The 13,677-nt window shown below is 39.7% G+C and overlaps 1 protein-coding gene across 3 annotated transcripts in view; it reads left to right on the top strand.

Annotated features, from left to right (window-relative positions):
• Window positions 1–13,677, top strand: part of Phex (phosphate regulating endopeptidase homolog X-linked) — a 258,664-nt gene that overhangs the window by 55,782 nt on the left and 189,205 nt on the right. For all 3 annotated transcript variants that reach the window (XR_004120468.1, XM_031376718.1, XM_031376727.1), the window contains 4 exons: window positions 5,766–5,834; window positions 8,464–8,580; window positions 11,859–11,942; window positions 13,143–13,288. Coding sequence is in view for 2 of the 3 variants with exons in the window: in XM_031376718.1 (XP_031232578.1) it covers window positions 5,766–5,834; window positions 8,464–8,580; window positions 11,859–11,942; window positions 13,143–13,288 (416 nt within the window). In the remaining variant the exon portion in view is untranslated. The remainder of the gene's footprint in view (window positions 1–5,765; window positions 5,835–8,463; window positions 8,581–11,858; window positions 11,943–13,142; window positions 13,289–13,677) is intronic.

The following is a 13,677-nucleotide window of genomic DNA, read 5'->3' as shown; positions in this document are numbered from 1 at the left end:
TTCTTCTTCTAAAGATTTATTTATTTTATTTGTATGAGTACACTGTAGCTATCTATACAGGTGGTCGTGAGCCATGATGTGGCTGCTAGGAATTGAACTCGGGACCTCTGCTGCCTTGCTCGCTCTGACCCCGCTTGCTCCAGCATAATTCATTGTAGCTGTAATTCACTGTAGCTGTCTTCAGATGCACCAGAAGAGGGCGTCAGATCTCATTATGGGTGGTTGTGAGCCACCATGTGGTTGCTGGGATCCAAACTCAGGAACTTTGGAAGAGCAGTCAGTGCTCTTACCCGCTGAGCCATCTCGCCAGCCCTCTACTCAGCTTCTTTCAGCCTTTCCTAATTCAACAACAGGGGTCAGCGGCTTCTGTCCATTGGTTGGGTGCAAATATCTGCGTCTGACTCTTTCAGCTGCTTGTTGGGTGTTTCAGAGAGCAGTCATGATAGGTCCCTTTTTGTGAATGCTCCATAGGTTCCATAATAGTGTCAGGCCTTGGGACCTCCCCTAGAGCTGGATCCCATTTTGGGCCTGTCTCTGGAATTTCTTTTCCTCAGGCTCCTCTTGATTTCCATCCCTGTAATTCTTACAGACAGGAGAAATTATGGGTCAGAGATGTAACTGTGGAATGGCAACCCCATCCCTCACTTGATTCCCTATCTTCCTGCTGGAGGTGGGCTCTATAAGTTCCCTCTCCCTACTGTCAGGCATTTCATCTAAGTTCCCTCCCTTTGATTCCTGAGAGTCTCTTACCTCACAGGTCTCTGGTGCATTCTGGAGGGTCCCCCACCTCCTACCTCCTGAGGTTGCTGTTTCCATTCTTTCTGCTGGCCCTCAGGGCTTTAATCCTTTTACTTCACCCAATTCCAGAACAGGTTCCTCCCCCCACCCCAACTTCACCCCTCCTGTCCACTTTCCCTCCGAGGTCACTCCCTCCCTCCCCACTTTGATTGCTTTCTTCTCTCTCCCAAGTGGGACTGAGGCCTCCTCACTTGGGCACTTCAGCTTGTTGACCTTTTTGAGTCATGTGGACTGTATCTTGGGAGTTCTGTACTTTTTTTTTCTCTAAAATCCACTTATAAATACCATGCACTTTCTTTTGGTTCTGAGTTACCTCACTCAGGGTGATATTTTCTAGTTCCATCCATTTGCCTGCAAAACTCAGGATGTCCTCATTGTTAATAGTATTTCATTGTTTAAACGAACCACAGTTTCTGCATCCATTCTTCTGTTGTGGGACATCTGGGTTGTTTCCAGCTTTTGGCTATTATAAATAAGGCCACTATGAACATAGTGGAACACATGCCCCTGTGGCATGGTAGAACATCTTTTGGGTATATGCCCAAGAGTGGTGTAGCTGGGTCTTCAGGTAGATCTATTTCTAATTTTCTGAAGAACCTCCAGATTGATTTCCAGAGTGGTTGTGCCAGTTTGCAATCCCACCAGCAATGGAGGAGTGTTCCTCTTTCTCCACATCCTCTCCAACATGTGTTGTCACCTGAGGTTTTGATCTTAGCCATTCTGACTGGTGTGAGGTGGAATCTCAGGGATGTTTTGATTTGCATTTCTCTGATCACTAAGGACTTTGAACATTTCTTTAGGTGCTTCTCAGCCATTCGAGATTCTTCAGTTGTGAATTCTTGGTTTAGTTCTAAACCCCATTTTTTGATTGGGTTTCTTGTTTTTTTGATGATTAGTTTCTTGAGTTCATTATATATTTTGGATATTAACCCTCTATCAGATGTGGGGTTAATAAAGTTTTTTTTTCCCAATCTGTAGTTGCCGATTTGTCTTACTATGTTCTTTGCCTTACAGAAGATTTCTAGTTTTATGAGGTCCCATTTATCAATTCTTGATCTTAGAGCATGAGCTATTGGAGTTCTGTTTAGGAAATTTCCCCCTGTGCCAATGAGTTCAAGGCTCTTTCCCACTTTCTCTTCTATTAGATTCCGTGTATCTGGTTTTATGTTGAAGTCCTTGATTCATTGGGACTTGAGCTTTGTACAAAGTGACAAATATGGGTCTATTTTCATTCTTCTACATACAGAAAGCCAGTTAGACCAGCACCATTTATTGAAGATATATTCTTTTTTCAATTGTGTATCTTTGGTGTCTTTGTCAAAGATCAAGTAACTGTAAATGTGTGGTTTTATATTCTGGGTCTTCAATTCTATTCCACTGATCAACGTGTCTGTCTCTGTACCAATACCATGCATTACTATTGCCCTGTAGTAAAGCTTGAGGTCAGAGATGGCGATTTCCCCAGCTGTTCTTTTATTGCTAAGAATTGTTTTCGATATTCTGGTTTTTTTGCCCTTCTAGATGAATTTGAGAATTGCTCTTTCCATGTCTTTGAAGAATTGTGTAAAAATATTATCTTTTGTGTTTTAATTGTGTGTGAAAGTGTGTGTGTGTGTGTGTGTGACAGAGAGAGAGAGAGAGAGAGAGAGAGAGAGAGAGAGAGAGAGAGAGAGAGAGAGAGAGAGAGAGAGAGAATGATGTGTGTGAGTGTAGATACCTGGCGGGCTGGAGAGATGGCTCAGCCGTTAAAGGCTAGGCTCACAACCAAAAATATAAGAGTGTAGATACCCATGGAGGCCAGAGGCCTCAGATTCCCTGGAGCTAGAGTTGTAGATGGTTTTGATCCTGGGAACTGAATTGAATTTAGGACTTTTGAAAAAGCAAACACTATGTGCTGTTAGCCACTGAGATACCCCTCCATCCCATATATACATAATTAAAATTAAAAAAAATCAAGAGAAATAAAGGGTTAGATAACCACTACTTAAATCATTAAAGATCCAATAGATTTAGGAACTATCAATAGCTACTAAAATGGTCAGGTGAACATTTGGGAAATTCATGCAATGATGTCACTAGAACTCAACTATCAGTGGTAGCATTACTAGAAATGAGAAACACAGATATCGTATGCCTCCTGATACCAGTTAGGAGTAATACACCATCACCAAAGTCATTGTGCCAAAACCACAGAAACAAACAAACAAACAAAATCCTTAATACTCGTTCGTGTCCACCTTTAATGCCAATTTAGAGAAAGAGAAGGGAAACAGAAGACCCTGGCAACAGCTTGCCTTGCACACTTAGAATTCAATTACACTGGTCCTAGAAACACTGTCAATAATAGAATCCTTTCCAAATGTGAGGAGGCACTTGTGTACTTATTATTGCTTTCTTTTGCCAAGATGGCAGCTTGTTCTAAACTGAAGTGTTTAAGCACTGCTTGGCATTTGAGTGCAGCTCACATTGGCTTTTCTATCCTTGTTTGTATCAAACTACATGAGTGAATGTTCACACATCTGAATTAACCTCCTCTCCAGAACAACAGAGAGCTACAGCTTCCATAGTCATGAAACTGCGTCTAGATATGTGTCTAGATATGGTAGGAACAATTTTGTTCTGAGATCTGTGTGGAACCTAATGAACTTGACAACAAAATTTATGGAGTGGCTTTCAAAATTCTACAACTCGTGTGCATGCATTGGTTGTTTTGTTAGTTTTAAGTTTTTAAGGACTCATGAAAAGGTTCATCAGGTAAAAGTGCTTTCTGACAAGCCTGGTGATGTGCTAAGTTCAATGTCTGGAACCCACTGGATGGAAGGAGAGAGCTCTTTTCTGTAAGTTGTCTTCTGACTTCCACATGTATACCATGCATCCATGTGTAGACACATACACACACACATTAATAAATTATACATAAAAATGTAATTGTTAAATACATAGTTTGAAAATCACTTGTGTGATGATAACAGTTGGATTTGGTGTCAAGAACCTTGAACCTTTCAGTTTAGCTTTGAGAGTTCCCTATCATCCTGTGTATGTTAGTTCATCTCTTTTGAGTCTCATTTTATATGCAGACAAGGAAGATTAATTATCATTTACTTGCCATTGTAGCTATTTGGTTTGGATCACTTGAATTTTGTGAGTTTCTGTGGTAGCTACTAGTCAACAGTGGCATCCAGCAAAATTCATGATGTTAATCAGCGATTCTCTTAGAAATGGAGTTTCTCTAATTTTTTTCCTTTCCTGTAGGATAATTTTCAGATGTTTCTCTTTGTATTATTACTTTCTCACCTAACAGTTTATTCTAATTGATATTGGCATATCAACTGTAATTAGACAAAAATCATATCTTCAGTTCAATGTATCTGATTTCATAAAATCACTTAAAAAGAAACAACATAGCTCGGACTGTTTTAAGAAAACACTCTGTAACCCATTCTGTAGCTCAAACTGGTCTGAACTGCCAGTCCATGTACCTCTCAAGTGCTGGAATGAACATTTTTCTTTTCTTTTGAAATGGAAACATTCATATCAATTGTAAATGCAAGGATTTTAAAAACCAGAAAAATAAGATGTATTTGTATGGGTTTCTTGAGAAAGACTTTGCCTCAGGAGTTTGTGTGTTTCTAATGAAATTTAGTTGACTGACCTTATTCAATCCATTAGTAGTATATTTAAAATATTCTCTAGAAACCATAACAATCTGAAGGTTTGTAAAAGATCTGGTAACCTCACTTGAATTATCCAAACTTTCACTTTATGTGAGTTTAACCTCATTTCATTAGAGGAAGCTGTGACTTTCTTTATATTATTTGTATATTTTCCTTTCCTCTGAGATTGAAGCTCACAAGAGTCACTGAATGATCCAAATTTAATTGAAAGCCGGAGCATCTTTTTTAACATTAAATTTAACTTTTTTATTTATTCACTTTACATCTAGCTCACTAACCCCTCCCCCCATCACCTCTTCCCACAATCCTTCCCTTATTCCCCCTTCTCTTCTGAGCTAGTGGGGGTCCCCTGGATATGCCCCCTACCCTGGCACTTCAAGACATTGCGAGGCTAAGGCCAAAGCATCTTAATCAACATGTTTTGTTTTATGATTCTGGCTTACTTAGTTTTTGGAAGAAACAATTGCAGTTTGGGAATTCCAGTAGGATGAAGCCAAGATGGCTTGTGACTGTTGTTTTAGGCCAGTTAGCTATACATAAAGGCTACACAGACATTTTGAATGCACTTTCCTCACAAAAACAACACTAATATTCCCTTAAATTTTATAGTAGCATCACTGTAACTTAGCTTTTTATAGAATTTGCTGCATGTGGAGGGAGTTTTCAGGGAAAACTATAATTTTATATAGATTTTACATGTGAAAAATTGATGAAAATACTTGAGATTAAAATCTGATCATTATTTGTGTTTCTATCACCTATCCTTAACTTTGCAGAGAAGGTTCTAAAAGTCACAAAGGCTATTCAAAAATACCAGTTAATTCTTTTTGAGTTAAAGAAATACTTTATTTTGAGATAAGGAGGTAGGAAGTCTAATGTATCAGGTTCACCCAGATGGACATTCCAAAGCACTACATGATATGATTAGCAGATCTGTTAACAGAAAGTGGTTTTACTATGAGCTCTGTCCAGTCATGTGACCTTGGAAAAATCATAAATTGTCTGGCTTTTGCCAGATAATCTCTGATAACTATTCTGACCCAGTAGCCTTAGTGTTGGTGAAATATCAGAAACAGAAAGCACAAGTCAGAAAAGAAGAGAGCAGGTTGCTGATAAGTTAGGCCTCTCAAAATGCCTATTTGCATGCAGTTCTGAAAGGAGTGAACTTATTTCTTGTGATAGCAACACAAACTCAAAATATGGCTGGGCTGCCAATGAGCCTGTGACCCTTGTTAACATGGTACATAAGAATTTAAAATGTTAATACCATGCTTTCTGTTTTTGTTTTACCAGCTGGATCAAGCAACACTCTCCCTGGCTGTGAGGGAAGATTTCCTGGATAACACTACCGAAGCCAAATCTGTAAGTTTTACTCATGTTCAAGAACAAGTCTTGTCAAGCTACTGTTTGGTTCATCAATTGCTTTAAAATGCCTCCTTTTTTTCCCCCTGGAAATAAGCATCATAACTTCACTGAGCACATTCCCATTGCAGGAAGCAGAGACCTTGTGTTTAGGCCAGTAGTGTTCTCTTGTTCTCTCTCTCTCTCTCAGCTATTATTTATTTATTTATTTGTTTGTTTGTTTGTTTATTTACGTCCCAAATGCAGCTCCCCCTCCCCTTCTCCTTTGAGAGGGTGGCCCTCCCCCTAAGTATTCCTCTACCCTGGCATATATAGTCTCTCCCAGATTAGGTGCATCCTCTCCTACTGAAGGCCAGTAGTTTTCAACCGATGAGTTATGACCCTTTTGGGGGTTCAAATAGCAGATGTCCTACATATCAGATATTTACACTATGATTCATAACAGTAGCAACATTACAGTTATCAAGTAGCAACAAAATAATTTTGTGGTTGAGGGTCATTACAATGTGAGGACCTAACTGTATTAAAGGGTCTTAGTGTTAGGAAGGTTGAGAACCACTGATTTAGGCAGACAGTTCTACTTCCTGTCTTTTAGAAACAGGAACATGAAGGTTGTATAAATTGCCTGTTTAGGGCCCTCATCACTTAGATGAGGAGATAGCATATTCAGTGACGCAACCAGGATATGAGCTAACAGTCCTCAGGAGTGCAAATCATTCACCTACCATTTGCCAAACTGAAGAACACTCAAAGCTGAACAGGTTTAAAATGTCACCTTGGAAATATCTAACTAATATGGCTCAAGCCATGGTGATTCTGATTTATTAAACAGGGTGGGGGGCTGGCATTATATTTTTAACATGAGCTCTGGGTTAATGTTGGGTAACGAGAAACAGAAAGAATTAATCAGGTTAGAATTCTAGACTTTTTGTGGAAACAGGGTAGTTTCTTGGACATTGGACAGGGCTAGTACATTTTGACAATTTGAATTCACACTGAAAACTTTGGTAACTCTTCAAACAAGCCTCACATGTCCCATCCAGGTTTCCTGGGTCTGTGCTGATAATCTCTATATGTGGAATGCTCCCAAACTAGCCCACATCTTAGGCATCTTTCAGGCAGAGGACACTCATTAAAGGAGGTTGCCAAGTTTTCCTTCTTGAGTCAACTTTTTGCCAGGCTAGGGAACCTTTGCTTCTGCTGTGATCTCAGGAACCAGCCTTAAAATCATCTCCTCTCCCTATAGTTAACCAAGTCCAAGTAATATTATCTTTACAAGGAATTCTCCCTCTAAGCACCTGCCTCCCTTTCCATCTGTCCTAAATCACATTTCTGTCCATTCTTGGCTTAACTACAGCCATTCATATTTAGCTGTAACCACTGTCACTTCAAAAGACCTTTAGCATCACTTGGTAAGTTCTGTGCCCACACCACCACTTCCAGTATGTCTTGCTCTCAAGATAGAGTCTAAATCCCTTTGAAGAAGTTCAAGGCCTCTTCATTGATTGCTTTCAGCCTCTTTTTCCAAACTCACCTATTTTTGTTCTTCTCCAACAGACGGACACTTTTCTTACTGTTCCCAAACCCCTCAAATGGTATGTCTCCAAATTATCTGGGCTGAAATCCTCTAGTTCTTCAGCTTTCATGCCTGCAGTGGCTTTATTAAGAAACATCTTTTTTTTGCTTGCCTCATGTTACAGCTATTACATGTTTGTCTTCATCACTTTAGAGTACACACTTAAAAACAGACTCAAGCATTATTTGGTTTTTCATTTATATGCCTTTCCCCATCATATGCCCAGCTTGCCTAGCAAGCTCCTTGTGTACTGAGCTAGCTGAACACTTTTTTTCAGTAGACTTGGGGAAGGGCAAACCATTTTCTCCAATTAAGACTATTAGCAAGTCTTGCTGACTGAATTTCATTTATTAAAAGGCTGGCTATCTACCAAGAAACATATAGGTCTTAAGGTCAGTCACACAGTAAGAATAGCTTGCAGGGTCAAGGTGTACCTTAGAGATGGAACTCTGTATTTGATAGTTGCTAGGTTTCTTACTATCGTTTCTCCCTTTTCCCGTGAGCCAGGGATGAATACTCTCTGGAAACTGAAAGTGAAAAGACACAGGACTCCAACCACTGTAATCATCTTTTATTTTTTAGTGTGAAGCCGGGTAAATGGAGCTGGGTGGGAATAAATCACACTTCGCATTAGTGTTCATGGATCAGGTCCTCTGCTTTTAGAAACAGTTTTTTTTTTCCCATTACTTTATTAAAGAATCACTTGCCTGGAAAGGAGACAACTGACCTTTACTTTTTCTATTCTGGACTCATTTGGAGATGTTTCTTTTATCCATAATATCACCAGTTACCAGAAAACTAGTTTGCTTGATGTTTGATGCCTAGGCAACTCTATCTGTCATAGACATAGTACCCATCTGCTCATCACTCTTATTTTTCCTCTCAAAGTGGCAGGTAGGTGGCTGGCATTGCATAATGCTGGTTTCATACTCTGAGTACAAAGTGAAAATGAAGCAAGCTTATTTCCCCCTACTGCTTCTGCTTTTCTGTATCTCTAAACCATACTTCCTACCAGGCTGTTGTCATGGACACTTGCTTCTTTATCTCTTACAGTATCGGGATGCCCTTTACAAATTCATGGTGGACACTGCTGTGCTTTTAGGAGCTAATAGCTCTCGAGCTGAACATGACATGAAATCAGTGCTTAGACTGGAAATTAAGATAGCTGAGGTAAGTCTTAGTTGCAACCCTTTTTCTTTTCTTTTTTCTTTTTTTCTCCATGTCCTTTACTTTTCTTTACTTTTGTAAACAATACACACTGAATGAAAATATAAATTGAAAACAATGATAACCTTTTATACCATTGCCCTTTTTATCCAAGGTAATAGTAATAGCATCCTCTTTGGGAGGTTAAAAGAGAACCATGACAGGAATTAAGGCTCCTCATTTCTTCCAGTTTTCTGGTTTAAGCCAGTGTCTATGTGCTATTCCACTGTAGTAAGAGAGGAATGTTTGTATGGCCCAAATAGAAGACAGATATTCAATAAATATTGATTTCATTGAAAGTTGCCCCCCTTTTGTGGTGCTGGAGGTTGAATGCAGGGTTTTACACGTGCTAAATATGTACACTACTGCTGAGCTATGGCCCTAGTCCTGGAGGGTAATTTTAATCCAACCTACTTTTCTTGTATCATCTCTACTCAGAGTGACTCTGATAAAATTTGAGCTCAGAGAAAGTTATCAATATGGGATCTGAAGTTTGATGTAGAAAACTGTAGCGGGCACACTTTAAAATTGAAAGCTGCCTTGCTGGTGCTACTTTGAAGCTATCTTTCTTTATATTTCTTTTTTTTTTTTTGAAAACAGGTGTTAGTATGTAGCCCCAGCTATTCTAGAACTCCATAGGTAGATAAGGATGGCCTGGAATTCACAGATATTTACTTGCCTCTGCCTCCCAGATTTCTGGGGATTAAAGGTGTGTGCCACCACAGCCCGTGGTGCTTGGTCTTATATTCCCTTTTTTGTATTGCCTTAATGACTGTCACTATGTCATGTGCTATATTCTGAGTATATCATCTTACAGACAAGAAAGGGGGAGGGGAGTGAAACCTAATTTGTTGGAGAATGCTAAATTCTGAATAGTTAGCTTTGTTTATAAAATGACTGCTTTCTAGAAGAGGCAAGGTATTAAATCCCTAAATATTCTCATGAACAGAGAGAATTAATGTGGTGACATCTGCTTGTGGAAAACCTTGGTGATCTTTTAAAATGGAAGTTGCCAAAAATTCTGAGGTCCAAGTGTTTATTGGTTTTGTGTTCTGTAAACTGGTGGTGGTATGTTGAGATACAGAGTTGGGATGAAGGGTAGGGTTGAGGAATTAGGCCTCCCCTTACAGCGATGATCATCACATATATCTTTGTCCAAATTCCTATTCACAACACAAAGCTTATTTCTAGGGGCTAGGTTGATGAATCAGTAGGCAAAACACTTGATATACAATCATGAGGGCATGCGATTGAATTCCCAGAACCCATGTAGGGTCAGGAGTAATGGTACATGTCTATAATCTGCTTTGCGATGTGAGGTTGAAACAAAAGAATACTGGAAAGCTCATAGACCAGCTAGCCTGGTATACTCAGTGCATTAGCAGCCAAAAAAGAGAGTCTGCTTCAAACAAGGTAGAAGGTGAGGACCAGTGTCCAAAGTTGTCCTCTGACTTACATACATGCACTGTACATACATGTGTGTACTCCCAGTTTATTCTTGAAAAGTCTTTTTTATCAAGTCTGTGTCTATTCTAGGGCACATTATACTATCCTTTTATTAAAGTTTCTCTTCCCTTGTGTTTCTATTTCACTCTATATTAAAACATGTTCTTAATGAACCTCAACATCACATTAAAAATTTTATTACTGCATGTCATTTGAAGGTTGTGAAGATTGTTATAGATATGCCTAGAAGCCATATCTAAAGGCTGTTTGGATTCTGGATTCTTTTCCCAAGCAAATAAGAGGTCCAGACTACTAATTTGAACTGAAGGTGTGATAAATAGCATGGAAAGCTCTGCCTTGAGTGAGGAGGTTAGACCAAAAAGAAATCTGAAAACAGGTGGGCTAGGGTAAGACTGAGAATGGTCAAGAGGGCAACTGAAGTGACAAGTCTATCTGTGGAAGGAAGCAGCTGTTGGAGAGATGAACACAGCTTTGAGACCAAAGACCTTCAACCCGGAGCTGGGACTCTGAGCTGAGAAAGTAGGAGGAGGGTGGAGGAGATATGCAGACATCCTTTGAGGATTTAGGATTCACAAACAGCAAGGAAACTGTAAGAGACTTGTTGCCTCTCTCCAGTGGAGGGTGGGGAGGGAGATGTGAAGGCACTGAAGTATTTCAAACAGAGGGACAATTGCCTGCCATTCCACTCCTCTGATTTTGACTTGAAATATCTGTGGTGTACAGACTTTTGGCCTGTTAGAAATGTTCCTCTCATTCTCCTAGTCTTCAGGTGACTAAGCACATCCAAGATTACTGAGATACGTAGTTTTAGGGAAGTTTTTGAGGCTGAGGATGGAAAAAAGCCTCATCAAATCCAAATAAGTAAAAATAGCTACAAAATATTCATCCACTCTGGCCCTGTCTGAGACACTGAACAAGGAGAGAGAAGACTCATCCATGGAGTGGCACTGGTGATTGGTACCAAATGAAGTTCAATTGCAAAGGCTTGTTAGAGAATATAAACCTCAGGCAATCGTAAATTAGTCTGAGCCATGGAGATGGTGATAATGGGCTTGATCTATGAGGATAGGGGAGTTGTAGGTGAGATGAGAGATGGCTAGATGAATGAATACAAAGGAATAGAAAGATAGAAGGCACTGGAGCAAGATGATGATATGGTAAAGGAGCTATGGTCATCAGCCAATGGAAGTGATAAAGATGACTTGAGGAAGAGTCATTGTTGCAGTGCTTAGAATAAATATGGTAGAGTCTAGAAGCTTGTGCAATGCCTGCCCAAGTGGTGATCAAATTCATACTTCTGGCAGTGGGAAATCTGAAGGTCAGAAAAAATGGTCACAGATACTGATGATATGCACATAGCTTCCTTTTGGTCACTGGCCAGTTTCCTCTAGAGGTCAAGGAGTTCAGGTCATTATCTGGAGACCATAGATAAACATGGAATAGTGACCTTAGTTGTGCAACTTCAGCTTGATTGTCAAAACTGAACAAGCAGTGGACTTGGCCTATCCACATGGTAGAGGAAAAGGGCATTCTGGGAACTCTTTGTACTGGGGACAATATTTCTTAAGAGGACATGTAAGTTTCCTTTTATTTTCTTAATCCTGCCTAAAATGCTTTTGCTTTAGATTTTTAAAAAATTTCCCCACCAGCTAGACATCACACCAAAGTCTTGAAATAGTTGATAATAATATACAGATGTTCTGGCACATGTGAAAGGCAGTCATGCAATAATAAATGATTCATTTGAAAAAATAACCCAAATTTCTTTTTGACAGATAATGATTCCACATGAGAACCGAACCAGTGAAGCTATGTATAACAAAATGAACATCTCAGAGCTCAGTGCTATGATTCCCCAGGTTGGTGAAAGCTCTCCACAAAAATTTCTGTTTCCTGATATATTATAAGCTATTCTATTTCATCTGTGTATAAAAGTTGGCATTGTAAATCTTACTATTCATCATTTTGCTTATCATCGTTCAACTATCACATAAAATATCCTTGTGTGTGCAATAGAATCTCCTCAGTTGTAGGGAATACAAAGTTTTCTGATAGTGGCTTAACACCATAAGGCCATTTTCTTATGACACAGCCATGGGGACTAGTTGGTACTGGCCCAGATGTTTAACACTGCACAGACTTTATGTTTACATTTTACCCTCCTTGGGCTTTTTGACTTCATCTGGATAACATGGTCACTAAGTGGGTGCTGTAGCTCCACATTAGGGCAAGGAAAAGGAGGAAGGACACATGGATCTACCTGACCTCTTTATTTTCCCAGGGTAAACAGAAAAGTGCCCCCTTCAGAATATTTCTAGATGGCTTTTTAAAATTCTGAGTAGAACTGGGTCATGTGGCCATCCCTGCTGTTGGGCAAGGGGTAGGGAACTGGGCCTTAGGCAAGTTAGTAACTAGTTTTCAGGCTCACTAGTGGAAGCAAACAAGGGGAAAAGAGTTAGAAAACGGCCTTTAGGAAAACCAATACAAAAAACAAGTAGCATTTGTTTTAGAGGCATACGGTGATGCTCTATAGACTGTAGGTGTGTTATTGTGTTGTGACTTTTTCCCTCCTGAAATAAGGGAGGCTGCACAGAGGTGAAGACCAATGCTGTACTGAGGCAGCTGTGTCTGTGTTTAGGGGAAGAAGAGGGGGACTATGACAGAGGGAGAGTATTGAGAGAGGGAGTGCAGGGGATTAGAGGAGTGAACTAAGCTAGAAGAAGAGATGGGCATGGGATGGGGTGGGGCTAAGGGAGCAAGGCAGAGAGAAGATGGAGAGAGAAGAGGGTTTGAACAGCCAAGGGAATGCATCATATATTAACACATGAGAGTATCTATTATTCTGGAAGTCTGTGGTACAGAATACAGGCTCCATTTTTGATGATGGCCTTAGGTCTGAGTGGTAATGATCTGACTCTGGCTTCTGGATAAGCAAATGATGAGCAGTTTCATCTTTAATGACTTGGACATAATGGATTATGTTAGGCCTACTTTATTTGAATGCCTGCTCTCTTACTTGCTGCCTTAACATAGGTTTCATTTGTTTTCTCTATCCTCAGTTTGACTGGCTGGGCTATATCAAGAAGGTCATTGATACCAGACTCTACCCACACTTGAAAGACATTGGCCCCTCGGAGAATGTGGTGGTCCGTGTTCCACAATACTTTAAAGATTTGTTTAGGATATTAGGTGCTGAGAGGAAAAAGTAAGAACTTTCATGTGCATTTTACTGTGTGGCTTATGTTTTCTCTTTAAATTAGAAAGGCCTTTATTTTTCCATGTACGTTGAAAATTGCTTTTAAAGAAAGTTACAGCAAAACAGTCATAGGGAAAATTACAGTGCCCTTTGTGATAAATAGGCCCACATCATTGTCTGGGGTAATTTGCTTGCTGAGATGACAACAAACAACCAATGTTTTTGCAGTATATTTGCCCCAATTTCTTATTTCTTTGTACTGTTCTTTCTGAGAACAAAAATTGCTTATTAGTTTTGGAAACTAGTTGGTAATGATGTTATTTCCTGAGATCTCTATATAAATGTTTCCCCCACAGTTCATTCTTGGTCTTTTGCCTTCTTTCTTGTTAGTCAGCAAG

Source organism: Mastomys coucha, chromosome X (assembly GCF_008632895.1).
Source record: "Mastomys coucha isolate ucsf_1 chromosome X, UCSF_Mcou_1, whole genome shotgun sequence".
NCBI lineage: Eukaryota > Metazoa > Chordata > Mammalia > Rodentia > Muridae > Mastomys > Mastomys coucha.
This window is presented reverse-complemented; position numbering and strand designations above follow the sequence as displayed.